This window comes from Pogona vitticeps, chromosome 4 (genome assembly GCF_051106095.1).
Source record: "Pogona vitticeps strain Pit_001003342236 chromosome 4, PviZW2.1, whole genome shotgun sequence".
NCBI classification, from domain to species: Eukaryota; Metazoa; Chordata; class Lepidosauria; order Squamata; family Agamidae; genus Pogona; species Pogona vitticeps.
The window spans coordinates 140,173,980-140,191,188 of record NC_135786.1 but is presented as its reverse complement, the minus strand read 5'-3'; the positions used below and the strand labels follow the sequence as shown (position 1 = coordinate 140,191,188).

The 17,209-nt window shown below is 39.0% G+C and overlaps 1 protein-coding gene across 1 annotated transcript in view; it reads left to right on the top strand.

The window, feature by feature from the left end:
* GABBR2 (gamma-aminobutyric acid type B receptor subunit 2) overlaps positions 1-17,209 on the top strand; it is a 439,280-nt gene that overhangs the window by 140,535 nt on the left and 281,536 nt on the right. Inside the window, exons 4-6 of the mRNA XM_072998474.2 lie at positions 1,273-1,374; positions 8,627-8,692; positions 9,520-9,720. Of these exons, the coding sequence (XP_072854575.2) occupies positions 1,273-1,374; positions 8,627-8,692; positions 9,520-9,720 (369 nt within the window). The remainder of the gene's footprint in view (positions 1-1,272; positions 1,375-8,626; positions 8,693-9,519; positions 9,721-17,209) is intronic.

Below are 17,209 nucleotides of genomic sequence, written 5' to 3'. Positions count from 1 at the left end.
ATTGTAAGACTGAAACTTCTTTCATAGTTAAAGTGAGGCCCCAAGACCCTAGAGCAGTCAAAATCAGGAAAACGGGGAATTTGCACTGGAAGAGTCAACTGGAAAAATGTGCATGTGACTGTAAGTGATCCTATGCCAAATAGCAATTGCTTTTTGTTCCACTTAACACATTTAATGTTCCTGTGTTCTTCTTGGTTTGCTGTCATAGCAATTCAGTTGTGCATTGGTAGATGGTAAGTCAGGATAAAAAAATGCATTACATTACCTGTCTTTATTCCCAGCTAGTAAACCATTCCTTTGTTTTGAAGCAAATGAAGTGATCATTGTATCTTAGTAGCGTATACTCTATAGTCATGGAGCTATTGCAACTACAGTACCCAGCTTTACAGCTGGTCCATATTGTTTTGTGGTCTTTCATCTAAACCAGTCTTGTCACCACAGCAACCATACACAGTCATGTGAAAAGAAAGTACGCCCTCTTTGAATTTTATTGTTTTACGTTTTACCACATACTAAAAATCATCTGGTCCTTAGTAGGTCTGAAAATCAGGTAAATACAACTTCATATGAACAGCATGACATATTACACCATGCCATGATTTATTTTACAAAAATAAAGCCAAAATTGAGAATTCAGAGGGTGTACTTTATTTTTCACATTACTGTATCTATCTTGTTGCATATTCCATAATACCAAAGTTCAAACTAAGAAAAATCCTGTGCTTTCTCTTCCATCAAGAAAGAGTAAATCATGCTGCTTATGAATCATACTAAATATTTGTGAATATATTAAACTAAAGGTTCCCTCCATTCTGTTCCATTTCATAGGTGTGTAGTCCATTCCATATGGGCCATAGATCTGTAGGCCTGGCAAGCTGATATTCCCAGAGGTTTTTTGCCCTGTGTGCTCCTGGACCATAAAAGCAGAGCCTGATTAACAAACCTAAGACTCATAAAGTGTGTTTTAAGGTTCATTTAGGTATTGCAGGTCTTACAAATAAACCCAAATTGTGTATGTTGAAAAGGAATAGTACCGTATGGACTGGCATGGCTGCAACAACATAACTATTGTTTTGTGGAGTAACAACTCAGTTACAGTCTCATTTCTAAAATACTTGTTGGGAAATCCCATTTCTCATGTTCCTTAATATAACCACCTCTACCGAGTGATTTACGTATCTATTTGCATCATGTTATGGTGATGCAAGATAGTGAAATTTTCAAAGGTTTGTGCCGACACATTTATTTAGTCTTTCTTTTATTCTGCAACAGGTACGGAATGATCTGACCGGTGTCTTGTATGGTGAAGATATTGAAATCTCAGATACCGAAAGTTTCTCTAACGATCCATGCACAAGTGTGAAAAAGCTCAAGGTAAATATAACTATTTAAGTTGTTTAAGAAACAAACTGAGCAATAGAAAAAAATCAGAACAGGTGAATTAAGACTTTAGTGAAAATAAGCATTTCAGACTGCCCTCAGTAGGAAAGCTTACCTTTAGGTGTTTGAGATTAATTACAGAATGCTGTTTATAATGAAGAAATAAACTATGATGTTTGATATTAAATGTAATGATCCACAATTAAGTACTGTAGGTTCTGTAATATTAGAAGTTTTATAAGCTATCATGGCTCAGAAAGCACTGTTAGTATAAGTGAAAGCTGGAGGGTTCTGAGTTCACTGAGTGAATTTCAGTTAGCAAAACAGGTAAAATGGATATTTAGGGATGTATGTGAATATGCCCAAAGGCCATTTCTGTGACGTTTCCTCACTGACCTAATCACCAGAGTAAACATTCCCTAGCTCATTCTAATAAGCACGTGTTGGAATTGTGTGATCAGTTGGCATCTATATGTAAAGGTAATATGTTTCCTGTGTCTACATGCTGGAATTAATGCAACTACTGTACATGGAGAGCAAGGCAAACCTAGCAGAAAGAGTATAATCTTCTTGCCGACCTTCCACTGAAATAGCTCTGTGTATGAATGTGCTTTCCTTTTTAATGTGTTTTGCACAAGAAATCTAAACACAATGGCTGAAATCCAGTAGTATAAAGTTACACCGATGTTAGGATGGATAGCATAAACAGCCATGGATATTTTTCACAAATTAAAATTCTTCAAAGCTCTCTTGGGATGTGTGACACTCTGGGAATCCTTAATTTCCTAAAATCATCACTTGCAGTAAAATCACCTCCATTCCCACAGACCCCAAGGGCTTACAGAGAATGAAGAGGATCCTAAGGAGGCTGTAACGTGGCTGGCCACTCTGATGTCACTGCCTCCTCAGGCCTCTCTGAATGCCCACCACGCTACTACACACTCTTGCTGCCACCAACCTTTCCTCTAAATAAAAAAGACAAGGGTTTCTTTCAAAACAAAACAGGTTTATTGATTACAAAATAAAATAGGTAAATCACTAGAAGATAATCACGATGTTAATCACTTTCTTATTTAATTAAACACATAGACTTTCCCTCACTGACACTCAGGCACGCAGGCCTCTTTCACTCTCACACTAGATCTCTCCAGATCTCACTCACTCTCAATCTCCCCCTCACACACTCTTCACCCCCCTTTTTATACCAGCTCCTCCCCTTCAGTTCCACCCTCCATCACACCATTGGCTGATGGTTCACTGTCCAGCTGTGACGGACAGGTGAGATCAAGCTGCCTGTTACAGAGGCCTTGGAATTGGGATGTGTGTGTCAGAAACTTTTAATTAAAAAAATCAGCATTATTAACTTTATGTTGCTTGATTTCAGCCAATTTGTTGCTGTCTTTGTTTTGTGAGACTGCTAGGTTAATAATTCCCACTCTGGCAATTGCCCCACCTACATATTTGTCATCATCTGTCTTTAGGGTGTGTTCTACCTGGTTGCTAAATAGTAGCTTAATATTTTCATGTTTATTATATTAGCCCTTAAGGATTGACCAAAAGTCGTAGAAGAGAAAGCTTCCCTGGTAGGAGGCAGAATCTCTTCTGGTTGACTGATGTTTTATCCCTTCATTGCAAATTCCTGCAGATAAAAAGTAGGGTGTACAAATATAAACTCTTAATGCTATCTTGCTGTATTTTTATTTTCTGGATTTCTCAGCAAAGCTAGGCATGAATGCATTAGGTACAATGTATGGCTTTTGAAAATCTGAGGATATGCAACTTCTATAGTGAGCCTATGAAATACATTTTCAAAGAAATTCATTTTAGTAACAATAATTCTTTCCTAATATTTTTATACTTTTAGGTTCTGATCAATTAACCTGGACTATTAAAATTTGTTTAGGTGAATGCAAATTGTATAACTTAAACAATTTAAGCCTATACATTGTGATTGCCACTTTTCCATTTGTATACCTAATTTCTGTGAAATTTGGAGGAAATTTGTTATGCTATCATTCCCTGTTAACTTAAAAAAATCTCCTTAGATGGGCTCAGAAGGCCAAAATCAATCCCACTGCCCAAAGCATCACTGCCACTGATATAATATACATTTGAATGCTTTGATAAGACTCAATCAACACCCTTGTCGAATGTGCTTTACTCTTACCCTTAACAGTTTGTGTGAGTGTTTTTAAAAATTCCTTAGAAAAGATAAGGCTTTATCTACATGAGCACTGATTTAGAGCTTTAAAAAAATAGGAAAAGAAAATCAGAATCAGGTTCAGAATACATTCCCATTCAGCAATGTCTTGACATCTCTCTCTTTCTCTTTCGTTCTCTCGCTCTCTCAATTTTATTTTTCAAAGTTAAATTGACTATGGAAAAATCCACTCAGAATGCAGCCTAATCAATTTCACTACCGCAGTGACAATAGAAACAACTGCAATTAGAAATTAAGAAAACAGGCTGAACTGCTTGTTCCCTTTGTAATGAGCCCTCCTATTTCCTTTCTATATCGAGTGTCTGAAATAATAAAGCCACTGCTGCTGGATCTGGGTTAATTCTACAATGGCAGTAAATGAAAATTGTTCTGTTTGTTCCCCAGAAATAATTACCTGGTTCAGACTGACTATTATTTATAAAAGACAGATAACGCTCATTCACAAAAACGTATGAGATAATATATTGTTTATGTATGTATTGATTTGATTTATTTACTGCTCCTTTAATCTTTAATGTCCTTTAAAATCTGGGCGGTTTACAGATTAGAACTAATGCCATACAAGAGCCCATAGAACAATACATTCAATATCATGATTCATAGGTATGAGTCTAAATTTTATACAAATGAAGAAGAAGAAAAGAAAGTATTAACAGCGTCCAGGGATAAGTTACTTAAGGCAGCTTTATATAATTCTGTTTTCAGTACAGTTATTTCCTGAACACAAGCAAGGAAGGAGCCTTGAGTATCTCAGTTGGTAGCTTATTCCAAAAAATGAGGGCCACCACCACAAAAGCCCAATTCCTTGTTGTCGTATTTTTGGCCTCCCTCGGTGTGGACACTTTTTGCAACATGGATTGAGAGGAGAGGGTGAAAGCTGATTTCTGAGAGTGATGTTCAGACAAGTATTAAGGTCCTAAACTGTTAAGGACTTTCTAGGTCATAACCAACACCTTGAATTAAGCACAGAAACTGACAGGAAGCCAATGAAGGCATTACAAGACCGGGAATATAGGATCAAATTTACTAGTCTCATAAATCTGTTTGGCTGCTATGTTTTGGATCTGCTGAAGTTTACATACTGTTTTCAAGGGCAGCCCCAAGGAGAAGCCATTATAGTAGTCTATTTTTGATGTTACTAATGCATGAGCCACTGTTATTAGACATTTCTTATCCAGGCAGGGCCACAACTGGGCAATCAATTGGAATTGACAAAAGGCATAAAAGTTGACATTACGTTATAATACAAATGCTTAATAAAAAACAAATCCATCTTTACTATCCTTTGCACTCTGTATCAATGCACAGCTGTGGTAGATAGTTTCTGTCGTTTGGCCTTAAAATATCAATATGGTGATGATGATTATGTGCCATTAAGTTGCTCCTGACATTTGGTAACCTATGAACTTGTCACCTCCGAAAGGTCCTGCCATAAACAGTCCTGCTCAGGTCTTACATACTCTAGACCGTGGCCTCCTTTATTGAGTCAATTTACTTTATTTGGAATTAACTAATGTTAATCACCTCATATTTGGTGCTCCTCTTTTCCTGTTGTTTTTCAGTTTTCCCCAGTACAATTGTCTTTTCCAGTAAGTCCTACCTTCCAGTGTTGTATCCAAAATACAATAGTCACGGTGTAATCATTTTTGTTTCTACAAAGAATTCAGGCTTGATTTGATCTTGCAACCATCTGTTCATCTTTCTGGTGATCTGTGCTATCTGTAAAGTTCTCCTGCAATAGCATATTTTAAATTAATCATTTCCCCTCCATCAGCTTTGTTCACTGTTCGGCTTCCACATCAGCACATGGTAATTGGAAATGCCACAATATGCACCATCATTTGTCACATTAGCAACATTTGGCTAATTCCAATTGCTAATTATATCTAATGTAAATCCATTGATTCAATTGAAGTCCATTAAATCCATTGATTCAGTGGATCTATTTTGTTTGGGACTGACTCAGTGTTAAACAAAAGACAGTAATTTTTGTCAAATTTCTTATTATTTTGTTTGACTGGTTTCATTTTTTTTAAAAAAAAATATAAGATGAAGAATGTATGAAAGAGAAAGTGGGAACTAATAAATATTCTCTGTATGAAACAGAACTGAGAAAAGAGCAAAATAGGGTATACCAAATCATCACTGAAATATAATAAAGGGATCCAGAGGAGATTATTTTGTCAGTATATTTAGAAAATGAGGAACGCTACTAGTAAGTGGTAGGAGCCCAACAAAAAGAAGCAGTGAAATTTAAAGGGGCTGTCACTTTATTAATAAGAACACATACTGTATATCATAATAACAAATGGTTCCACATAAAGTGGGCTCATGTAGGCCTAGTTCTCACTGAAATAGCAAGCTTTTCTCTGCATTATATAACTTCAAAGTATAGGTGAAATATCATGTGATTGATAGTCTGTCTTATCCAAAGCAGTTCGCTCATATAAACTGTTTATATAAAAAGGAAGCATTTTGTTTCTGCCTATGTTTCTATTTAAAACAAAGCTGTGCAACCGTTGAGGGCTGGAAGCTGCACACATTGATCCATGGACATTCTGGGTACCACAAAAATTGTAAAGACAGGCAGAAGCTTAGTTAACTCCCCCACTCCCATAAATATGCTCTCTCTCTCTCTCTCTCTCTCTCTCTCTCTCTCTCTCCATTGGAGAGAAAAAAAACACATTAGTTTAAATTAGCATACATACTGTATTTGTATAGACATAAGTTAAATAAAGAGCAACAGCAGAATTGCAATCAGTATCAGCCACTTCAGTCACTGGTATTTGACACCTGGAAGAGGAAAAGAAGAGCAGGAAAACTAATCTTAAAAGTCCACCTCGCCCAAGAACTGCTGATGTGCCTCTGAAACATCTTAAGACCTTTTCTCAAGAATCATCATCAGTCTTGTTGTTTCACTATTCCATACTTTTCATCTAAGTTTAGTTGGGGGGGGGTGTTTAACGTCTGTACCAATATGATTTTGCTGTGGAGCAATTTTCATTTATTTACAGCCTTAGCCTAGTTTGAGCTGTGATTGGCGTAGAAGTGGTGCGTCCTTGTCATGCAGGGGCTCCCTCTTCAATCAAGGGAGAGTCTCCACAGAATACTCCTTGGCGCCACTCTTGTCACTGCTCTGTATGGGATTAGGCACACATCAGTCCCTGCTTGAATGCCACATAAAGGTTCTCTTCCTCATAATACCATATCCGATTCTCCATTGCCCAGGAAATGCAGCTATTCCTTCTGAGTAGTCATGTGCCATCCTGTCTATAAAACTATTGAATTATTTTCCTCCCCCCAAGTCTCAGCTAACATGCAAAAGGAAAGAAAAATACGTCCACAAATGCTTTCTGCTGTGTAGAAGCTCTGTGTTATTACCATGCATTAGGAGCAGTGAGGTTTTATTCTGCTGTATTTGAACCTGCAGCCTATCCCTGGTTAAAAAGACAGAGCCATGAGGCTGTTTCCATGTGTCTTTTGTCTACAAGGGTCCTCCCCAGATGTGTGTCTGAATGTATACAAATGAAAGAATAGCTGATACCTTCTTGCATTTGCATTTTGTCTTGTATGGACTACATGGCTCCCCTTTATTTCAACGAATATATACACTTTCAGAGACACATGTTTATAAGGACCTTTGAACATTGGCAATACCTGGGATAACAAATCTGTCCCAGGAAGAAGAAGGCAAAGGCCATGTCATCCTCAAGATTACACAAATATGAGAGTGGATGGTACTGTTTATTGGATCACTAAAAATACCAAACAAAATGAAAGCTTGCAATTTGTTTGATTTTTTTTTAGTGGTCCAATAAAAAATAACACCCACGCTTACATTTGTGAAATCTGTTTCTTAGACAAAGTAATTATCTAGCTAGCTAACTAACTAACTAACTAATTATAATAACCACTCTTTGCAGAATAGTTTGCTCACATGAAACATCCAGTTTCAAATTACAGAAATTCTAACAAAGAACCAACAAAAATATATTCATCAAATAGAATACGAAACAAATGAATGAAGAATAAATGAATGCATCAGATTCAAGAGCTAAGGAAACAGCTTTGAAGCTGCATTTGCTGTTCAAAAGGAGGCTGATGAGGAGCTAGGCTGCAGCTGCCCAGGCTAGATCAGAACAGTTTGAGGTTGTGGTTCCAAGGGACATCTCTGAAGCTTCTGGGAGAGAAAAATGGAGAAGGTGATGAGAAGAGGAGATGAAGAGGTTGTGAACCAGAAACCCAATCTCTCAGCATGCATACAAGGTTATCAAAGAAAAGAGAGTTTTTTAAGAGGTGGATTCTGCTTTGTGTAAGGAAATGGCCTACAGAAAATAGGATTGGGATCCAGAGCTGCCTTTCCTGGGTTGCTGTTGCGTCTTTGTTAAAGACAAATTGGGGTGGAGAAGCAGTCTTGCTGAAGGGACAGGAGCCCTGGGGAAAGTGCCACATGGGCCACTGGTGCAGCCAAAGTGAGGGCCCAAGGCGAAACTGCTAAGGAGTATCTCTCTGGCACAGTCCTGACTTCTGGGGAAAAGCTATTTCACATAGTGGGTTCAGCAGAATAAAACAGGGGATTTTCAGCTGTCAAAGTGACTCAATTATTAAAGTGTTTTTTTAAATTGAGGTAAAGTGAGCTGGAAAACAAGACTGGCTGTTGATGCTACAGTGAGGATCCTTTCTGTGCATTAATATATGTAACTGCTTGGGATCAGCTGGTTCATCTCCTGAGCCTAATAAGTAACACGTGATACTACTTTAAAATTCTAAACAATGCTGCAATTTAATACTTTATTTTGACATTCCATTTATGTGTGGATGCAAAATGGGGTTTGTAGTTGTGAAGAAGAAGAAATTAATTATTTTAAGACCATCTAAGTATTTTCAAAGAGTAGTTATCCAATATAAGGTGCTAAATAGAATTTGCAATAAGGAGGTCTGTCATGCTTATAATGTATAAGAGGAGTTTGGAATTAGGCTATTCCAGAATGGATGGAACTTCATTAATATATGTTTTTCCTGTAGGGAAATGATGTTCGAATTATACTTGGACAATTCAATGAAGAAATGGCTGCAAAAGTATTCTGCTGTGTAAGTAAAACAGGTTTGGAGAAAATAAGTAGTGTTACATGTTCATATAACTTATTTAAATTAGATATTTGTTAGTTAATTTCATTTGTTATCAAATTGGGGAGATGTTATTATGGCAAGAGGCAGATTCCATATAGTTTGTTGGTTTGACCTATTTAATTAATGTATTTAGTTTAGACTATTAACAAAGTGCAAAGAGCATTGTAAAAACTGCACAAAAAATGAGATGCATGATTAAGCCTGACATGGTATCTACACATTTTCATCATCTTAAATCCCATTTAAAAACGTAAAGATAAATTAAACAGAGATATTCAAATTAACATATAAAAATATTGATGAAGTATATGCAGTGTGATCCTCTACTTGAGTTCATATTAAAAGAAGTCCCATGGAGATGATCAAGGTATAGAATTACAGTCTAAATCTAGAACAGCAGTTCGAAGCTGTAAATCAGCAGATTTTTCATGATTACATCAGCTAGTAGTGTATGTCTCTGTAGAAAATTATTGAAATAAACAAGAAAAGTGTGTTGAATAAATTGTTCAATAATTTTATTGCAAATTTAGTGATAAATTGTAACTTCTTTTTAAAATGGAGCCCTATGTTTAGTTATTTGAGTCAGTTTGCCTTTCATTCTTCTGCTCTGCAAATGTATCCATTATGGAGAAGTTAGGTTCAACTTTACTATCAACTAAATAAGCACAGAGTTGTGTGAAGGTCTCTAAGTGTTGTGTCACAGCTCAAAACAAGAATGCAAAATTAGTTTTTGAGATGTGATGTACCTTTTTTTCATTAAAAATTGCTACCCTTTGTTTCCACTGTAGGCATTTAATGCACAGATGTATGGCCCGAAGTATCAGTGGATAATTCCTGGTTGGTATCAGACCTTCTGGTGGGAAAAAGCAATTCCAAAGCTTAATTCATCACATTGTCTCAGTACAAATGTTCTCAGTGCTATGGAAGGTTACATTGGAGTGGATTTTGAACCTCTCAGTTCCAAACAGATAAAGACCATTTCTGGAAGAGTGAGTCAATTTTCTTGCTATCATGGAACACTTGAAATCATCTTCAAAATTACTTTCTTTTTGCCAGTGGATTGTCACTTGAATGCAGTATCTGTTATTGATTTGTTATCATAGCAAATTTATAACCCTGAACCTTGAGATGGCATTACAAAAATGGGGGTTAGGATGGAGAGTGGGTTCCTCAGACAGGGCTGGTTGGGGTCTCTGTTACAGTCATGAAGTTATGGTAAAGGTAAAAGTTCCCCTTGACATTTTTTAGTCCAGTCGTGTCCGACACTAGGGGGCGGTGCTCATCCCGTTTTCAATCCGTGGAGCCAGCGCTTGTCCGAAGACAGTTTCCGTTGCCACGTGGCCAGCGTGACTAGGGAACACCATTTTACCTTCCCACTGAGGTGGTACCTATTTATCTACCTGCATTTGCATGCTTTCAAACTGCTAGGTTGGCTGGGACAAAGCAACGGGAGCTCACTCCGTTGTGTGGATTCAGTCTTACGACTGCTGGTCTTCTGACCCTGCAGCACAGGCTTCTGTGGTTTAGCCCACAGCACAATTAAATGTTACAGATGCAGCATGACTATAACATGACTTCATGACTTCATGACTATAACAGTTATTTTGGGCCCTCCAATTATTTTAAGAAGATAATTCGGGTTTCAGGTTGGATCTCAGTTTGGGCCAAAGCAATCTGTGTCCCATGCTCTTCTACTTGTGCCCTGGATCTGAATTATTTATTTATTTGTTTATTTATTTATTGGACTTATATACCGCCCCATAGCGCTACAAGCACTCTCCGGGCGGTTTACAATTTTAATTATACAGGCTACACATTGCCCCCCCAGCAAGCTGGGTACTCATTTTACCGACCTCGGAAGGATGGAAGGCTGAGTCAACCTTGAGCCGGCTACCTGGGATTTGAACCCCATTTATACATTTGAATCATCAGCCTCCCGTGAACTGTAAAACCAAAATGGCTATAACATTTTCAGTTTTGCACCCATATACACCAGATTGGTTCATATGATAGATTCTAAAAAGAAACATAAACTTGCCAAATTTCAGACAGCTAGCTTTATGGGTGTGTACATTGGGCACCTTGAAATTTGCTGTTTCCAAAAGGCAGACTATAGTTCTGAGTATTCAGTATTAACCATTCAAATTGTGGTAGTCCTCTCTGCCCCCTAATTCTGGCATCACCTTCCTACAACCCTTGGAAAATCCCCAAGTTTACAACTTGAAACATTGAAAGACCACACAGTGGATGCAAAATCAAAGATTATATTTCAATTTGAGAATGTCCTCTTGGTGGGGAGGACCATGCTGGAGCTCTAATGAATATTTTTTCAGACTTCAGAGTGTCATTGAGTAGTACAAGAAAAACTAACGGTAGGAGTATTTCACTAAAAGGCAGATTGCATACATATGTATATACACATTCACGTTCACAAATACCTACTCAGAGAAAGTGCATCAGATACCTAAAAACTAAAACCAGTGGTGATAGGAGGGATAGAATAAGCTTCACTGTCTAAAGGCACTTCCAGTCGGGGTCATTTGCATTGCCTTTTTCTAACCCCCTTTGTTTTGTATTGCCTGGATTGGATTGCCTGGATTTCACCAGGATTTGTTTCTTAAATCTGACTTCCCCATCCTTCCCCTGCCCCTCCCATGCTGGAGGTGTAGAACAATTTACAGCAAAGGAATGGGAGCTGCTTCATGATCCCCTTTTTCCTCATGTTTCATTGCCTCAAGAAGTAAAAGCAACATGGGAAAGCAAAAGTAAAAGTGATCTCTCTCTCTCTCTCTCTCTTTAAAAGTGGATTACTGCAACAGATGGCCTGCTGGGAAGAGTTTGCAGACAAAATCACTGGCATCTGCTATGACTTAGATGCTGTAGTTCAGTGGTTCTTAACCTTTGTTACTCGGATGTTTTTGAACTGCAACTCCCAGAAACCCCAGCCAGCACCGTTGGTGGTGAAGGCTTCTGGGAGTTGCAGTCCAAAACTCCTGAGTAACCCAAGGTTAAGAACCAGTGCTGTAGTTGACGCAGGTCCTCTTGATGTAACTTTGGCCCCTGCATTTCTTTTTACAATGGATACGTTTCAGTCTGTGTTGTCTGGTGATGTGGGCAGAATCATTGGAGAAGTGAAAGTCACTGCATATGTGCTGTACCTTTGCCTTTCCTGGCTTATAAAAGCAGCCAGAGGGGGACTGACAGAGGGGGTAGAGGGAGTGGTAAATGCCTCCTTGCAGCAAGGCAGGGTATCACCATGTCTAAAGGAGGCAGTAGTAAGACATTTGTTTTAAAAAGCCCTCCTTGAATTGCACTATATTGGATAATTATTCGCCAGTCTCAAATATTCCACATTTGAGCAAGGTTTTGGAGCATGGAGCAGTATCCCAGCTCCAGAGGTTTCTGGATGATACAGATTATCTAAATTCATTTCAATCTAGCTTCAGGCCTGGTTACAGCACAGAAATGGCTTCGGCCACCCTTGTGGTCTGGGGGAGTGTACCCCTGTTGGTTCTGCTGATCCTCTCAGTGTATTCTGGGATGCTACTTGGAGGTACAAAGGTTCTGATCTTTTCTGGATGGCCAAATTCAAAAAGTGATGTTGGGGGAATCCTGTTAGACTCTCTGGCCACTTGCCTGTGCATTCCCGAAGGGTTCAACATCTTTATGAAACTGCCCGGAGAGGTTGTGTGAAGTTTTGGAGTCTGGTGCCATCAATATGCTGATGACGCCCAACTCTATCTCACCTTCCCATCTTATTTTTTTAATAAACATTTTATTAGTTTTTCAATCTATCTACATTGTTTTGTGCTTATCAAACATCATGTTACATGTTTTGCTTACAATTATTTGTTTTTTACATCTCAGTGTCTTCCCAGTTATCCCCCCCCCCAAATTCCAAACATCTTTCAAACATTCAAACCATTCATATACAAATTTTAGTATATAATATGACTACTATCATAATTAGTATAATTAGTATATCATAATTTAGTATATAATATGACTACTATCATAGTTCTCATGAGAAGAAAAGACTCCTTGGAAAAAAACTTGATGTTAAGAAAGTGTGACGGCAAGAGGAGAAGGGGACGACCGAGGATGAGATGGCTAGACAGTGTCTGCGAAGCAACCAACATGCATTTGACACAACTCCGGGAGGCAGTGGAAGACAGGAGAGCCTGGCATGCTCTGGTCCATGGGGTCACGAAGAGTCGGATACGACTAAACGAACGAAATGAACTATCATAATATTACTCTCATATTATATAAAATTCTCAAGGTGTTCTAATAACATTCTTATTGAAAGTGGTTCCAGATCCATGACCCAGCTTTATATCTAGTTTAGTTTACCTAAAATAAAAAACCATCATATTACATCTTTACCCTGATTAGGGCTCCCTTATTTCAATTTAGTTCTCCTTTTTAATGTACAGAATATACCCTTTTACAGTTCCAAATGATAAATATAAACATGTTTTCAATATTAAGGGGCCCTTGCTTGTTTTCCCTTTTTTCATCTTTCTAGGTAATTCCCTCTCTAATTTTCCTTTTCTCATTTAACATTTCTGTGTCTCTAAGCATTCTGTCATCTTTCATGTCCTCTGAAACCATTTTGTAGATCTGATTTATGTCCACTAACTCTTTATGTATTTGGTCTATCTTCAATGAGTCTTCCAGGCTTTTTTTTTGGTTAATTTTGCTGTTTTTTCCCTTTGTCTTCCCCTGGTATTCTCCTCTGGTCCAAGACTGATGCTCAAGGTCACCGCTCCTAGGCTCCATGCCAAAAGATTTCAGGTAGTCAAAACAGAGTCCAGATTTATCAAGTATAACTCACAGGAAAGTTTCTCAAGCTTCACAACGCCAAACTGTAATATTCTTAAAGTGTATTTTAAAAAGTTATTTCCTTTCCATCAGCTATCCCTCTCACCAGATTTTTTGCCGCTTTATAGTTTCTGAGATGAGATAGCAATTGTTTTTTTTCCATATATAGGAATTATTTCCTCCAGGGGTATAAGCAATTAGTTGTAAAAATCTCACCCGGTAAACAGCGATGCCAGAAAGTTGATATTCTTGCTTCTTTTAGCTGGCTGCCGATGACTTGCAAGCGAGCCGAGGCTGCTTGTTTCTGCCCGTTGGCTGATTAGGGAGTTTCCTGGATCGAACGGGGGTGGCCACCCCCCCCGTGATGAACAGGCTTCCCCCCCCCCCAGTTCGCCACCCCTCCAGGGTGGTTCCGACACCCTATGGTGTCCCAAACAAGGTCAGAATTCAGCCCGGGGGACAGAGCTCTGTCCTCCTGCTGCTGTCTCGTCGCAACGTCAAGCCAGAAGTCACCTTCCCGTCTTATTTTAAGGCAGCTGTTCTGTACTAGACCAGTGCCTGTTGTCAATTATGCACTGCATGAGGGTTAACAAACTGAAACTTAAACCAGAGAAGACAGGCGCTCCTGTTCAGTCACAAGGTGAATCAGGGAATATGGATTCAACCTGTATTGGATGGGGTTACACTTTTCCTGAGAATTCAGATCTGCAACTTGGTTGCCCTCCTGGACTCAACTCTGAGCTTAGATGCGCAAGTTTCAGTGCTGACCAGGAATGCCTTTACACAGTTAAAGTTGGTGCATCAGCTGTGTCTATTCCTTTAGATGTCTGATCTGGCCATGGCGTCACATGCCTTAGTTACATCTTGACTGGATTATTGTGAGGTGCTCTACGTACGGCTGCCTTTGAGTAGTGTTCAGAAAGTTCAGATGGTTCTAAATGCTGCAGACAGACTACTGACAAAGTGCTGTTTTCTTAAACCTATAAAGCCCTATACTGCTTGAGTCCAAGCTATTTGAAGGATTGTATCTCCTCAGATCAGCCTACTCAGCTTTTAAGATGTTTTGGAGAGGCTCTTCTCTCATTTCATCATCTTCCCAAGCTTGTTTGATGAGGACATGAGAGAGGGCATTCTTAATGGCTGCTTCCAGGCTTTGGAATGCACTGCCACACAAAGCCAAATTCATCCTCTCCCTGTTGTCCTTCCATTGTCAGACAAAGACCTTCCTTTTTAGGCAGGATTTTGCACAATATGTGGAGTGTCTAGGAAATGCTCCATCTATGAAGTTTAGATTTAATTTTTTTTTTTAAAATTATTTTTAATCTTGACCAATGTTTAATTGTTTTCAATATATTGTTTTGTATAGTACTTTAACCTAATACTATTGTATGGTTTTTGGTGCTGGAGGAGACTCTTGAGAGTCCCCTGGATTGCAAGGAGAACAAACTTATCCATTCTAAAGGAAATCAAGCCTGAGTGCTCCCTGGAAGGACAGATCCTGAAGCTGAGGCTCCAATACTTTGGCCATCTCATGAGAAGAGAAGACTCTCTGGAAAAGACCCTCATGTTGGGAAAGTGTGAGGGCAGGAGGAGAAGGGGACGACCGAGGATGAGATGGCTGGACAGTGTCATTGAAGCTACCAACGTGAATTTGACCCAACTCCGGGAGCCAGTGGAAGACAGGAGAGCCTGGCATGCTCTGGTCCATGGGGTCACGAAGAGTCTGACATGACTTAATGACTAAACAACAACAACAATTGTATGGTTTTAATTGTTGTGAGCTGCCTTTGATCCCTTATGGGGATAAAGGTAGTATATAACCAACCAATTCAGTTCCTTGCTGAAGCAGTTGCAGGCAGATGTTCAGCTTGCTTTTGGACAGTCTGTTTTCCTCCCTTAGCCTGGCATGTTCCAGGTGGTTATGAGGAGAAGACAGATACTCTTGTCCTTTGTTTTAGTAACCATTTCAGGAAGATCAGTAAAATTTCCTAGGTAGTTCCTACCCATTACTTCATCATATAATGTTTTGCAGTTGCTATCTTATACTGAACCAGATCCATGCTCACTAGGCAGCAGCAGGAGCTCTCCAGGGTTTTAGTTAATGTTTTCCACAGTGGAGCTTAGACAATAGCCATAGTCCTATCCTTCCTGAGGCAGGCTTGTGCTCAGATCCTTTTTAAAAGACAAGGAGGGGAAAAAGCACTGGCTACTGAAAGAAGCAATACAGAATGAAGCTCCACCTATATAATAAACAGGTTAAATGGCAAATAATTATGAGCTGTGTGAGACTCCTCACAGAATCCCAATCCACAATCATTGTTATTGGGGAACAGTGCTGATATTCTTGCCTGAGATTTAATTTAGAGCTCTCAGTGAGAAGACCTACTGTATTTCTCTTCTTAGTCACGCTGTCTTGTTGAAGGCACATGGTCTGGCTTTTTCTCATTCATTTCAGCTGCCATAGGCCTTATCTACTTTTACATTTGCCACTAAATAAGCTCCACTCTAAATTCATTCAATTCAAAATCATGTGGCCATTTGAAATACTGTTTGTGTTCCCACCTGGGAGACAGCTGGCAACAACAGTACCTGTGTGGGTTTTGTGTTTGGCTCCCTTTCCCCCTCCCCCCAAAAAGCATAGAAACAGGATGGTAATAAGTGGGGTGCATCCTTGGATGCATTCTGGTTGGGATGTTCTTCTCCTGCCATCTTTTTCTCCATCTAGCCCTCCCCTTTATGCCCTTTCAGCCTTTCTGTCTCTTTCACATGCTTTGCTTCCTCTTTCCCATGCACTGTCTGCTGAGTCTTCCCCTTCTCTCCACCTCCCAGAGACCAGCAAAGGCATTCTTAAAGGTACAGAAACAGCCAAGCTGCTATATTTTGCAAATATCTTTTACAAATAACTTTGCCAGCACACTTGCCCTCCGTCCTTATTTCCTGCAGCTTCTCCCACTCTTACTCCAAGGTGCAATTTGCAGCAACAGGGGTGTACATATGCAGAAATTAATAAAAGAAATCAAATTTCACATGCAAACTATTTTAAACAACCCTCTAGCAGAACAGAATTTTAGGTCATGTTCCACTGATGAAACATGCTTCCCTGGCAGACTAATCTGGGCTTGCATTTGTGCAATGGAGACACTCTTTTAAATGTTGATTCATTTGAATGTAAATGCATTTCAGAAAACAGTTATTTTACCAGTGTAATCACAACCTTAGTCTTGAGATTAGTCCAAAGCAATCTGGGCTCTTTCACTTCATCCTAGCTCTTTCACCAAATCCTAACAGTTCAATCTGAGCATTATAAAGATAAATCTGAATAAGGGCAATTTAGCATTCAGATAAAATTAGCTAATATGTATCTGTCATGACTGGTAACAGGTATAACATACATTAGGGAAGCTCCAAATGTACTAAAATGAAGACTTGTTGCACTTTGGAAGGGTGCTTTCTACATTCTTGTCAGGCAGATGTAATTTCTCCACAATCTGATTTCTGAGATAAGCAGTGCTGCTAGTTTATCTTGGAGGTTGTTTGTGCTTAGTACTGATTGGCTATTAACCTTGCATTCATGTACCCTTCACCCTCTCCAGTGAAGTTTCCAAAATGGATTTCCCTCCTTATATATAAAGCACTGAAAGAACTTCAGACTGT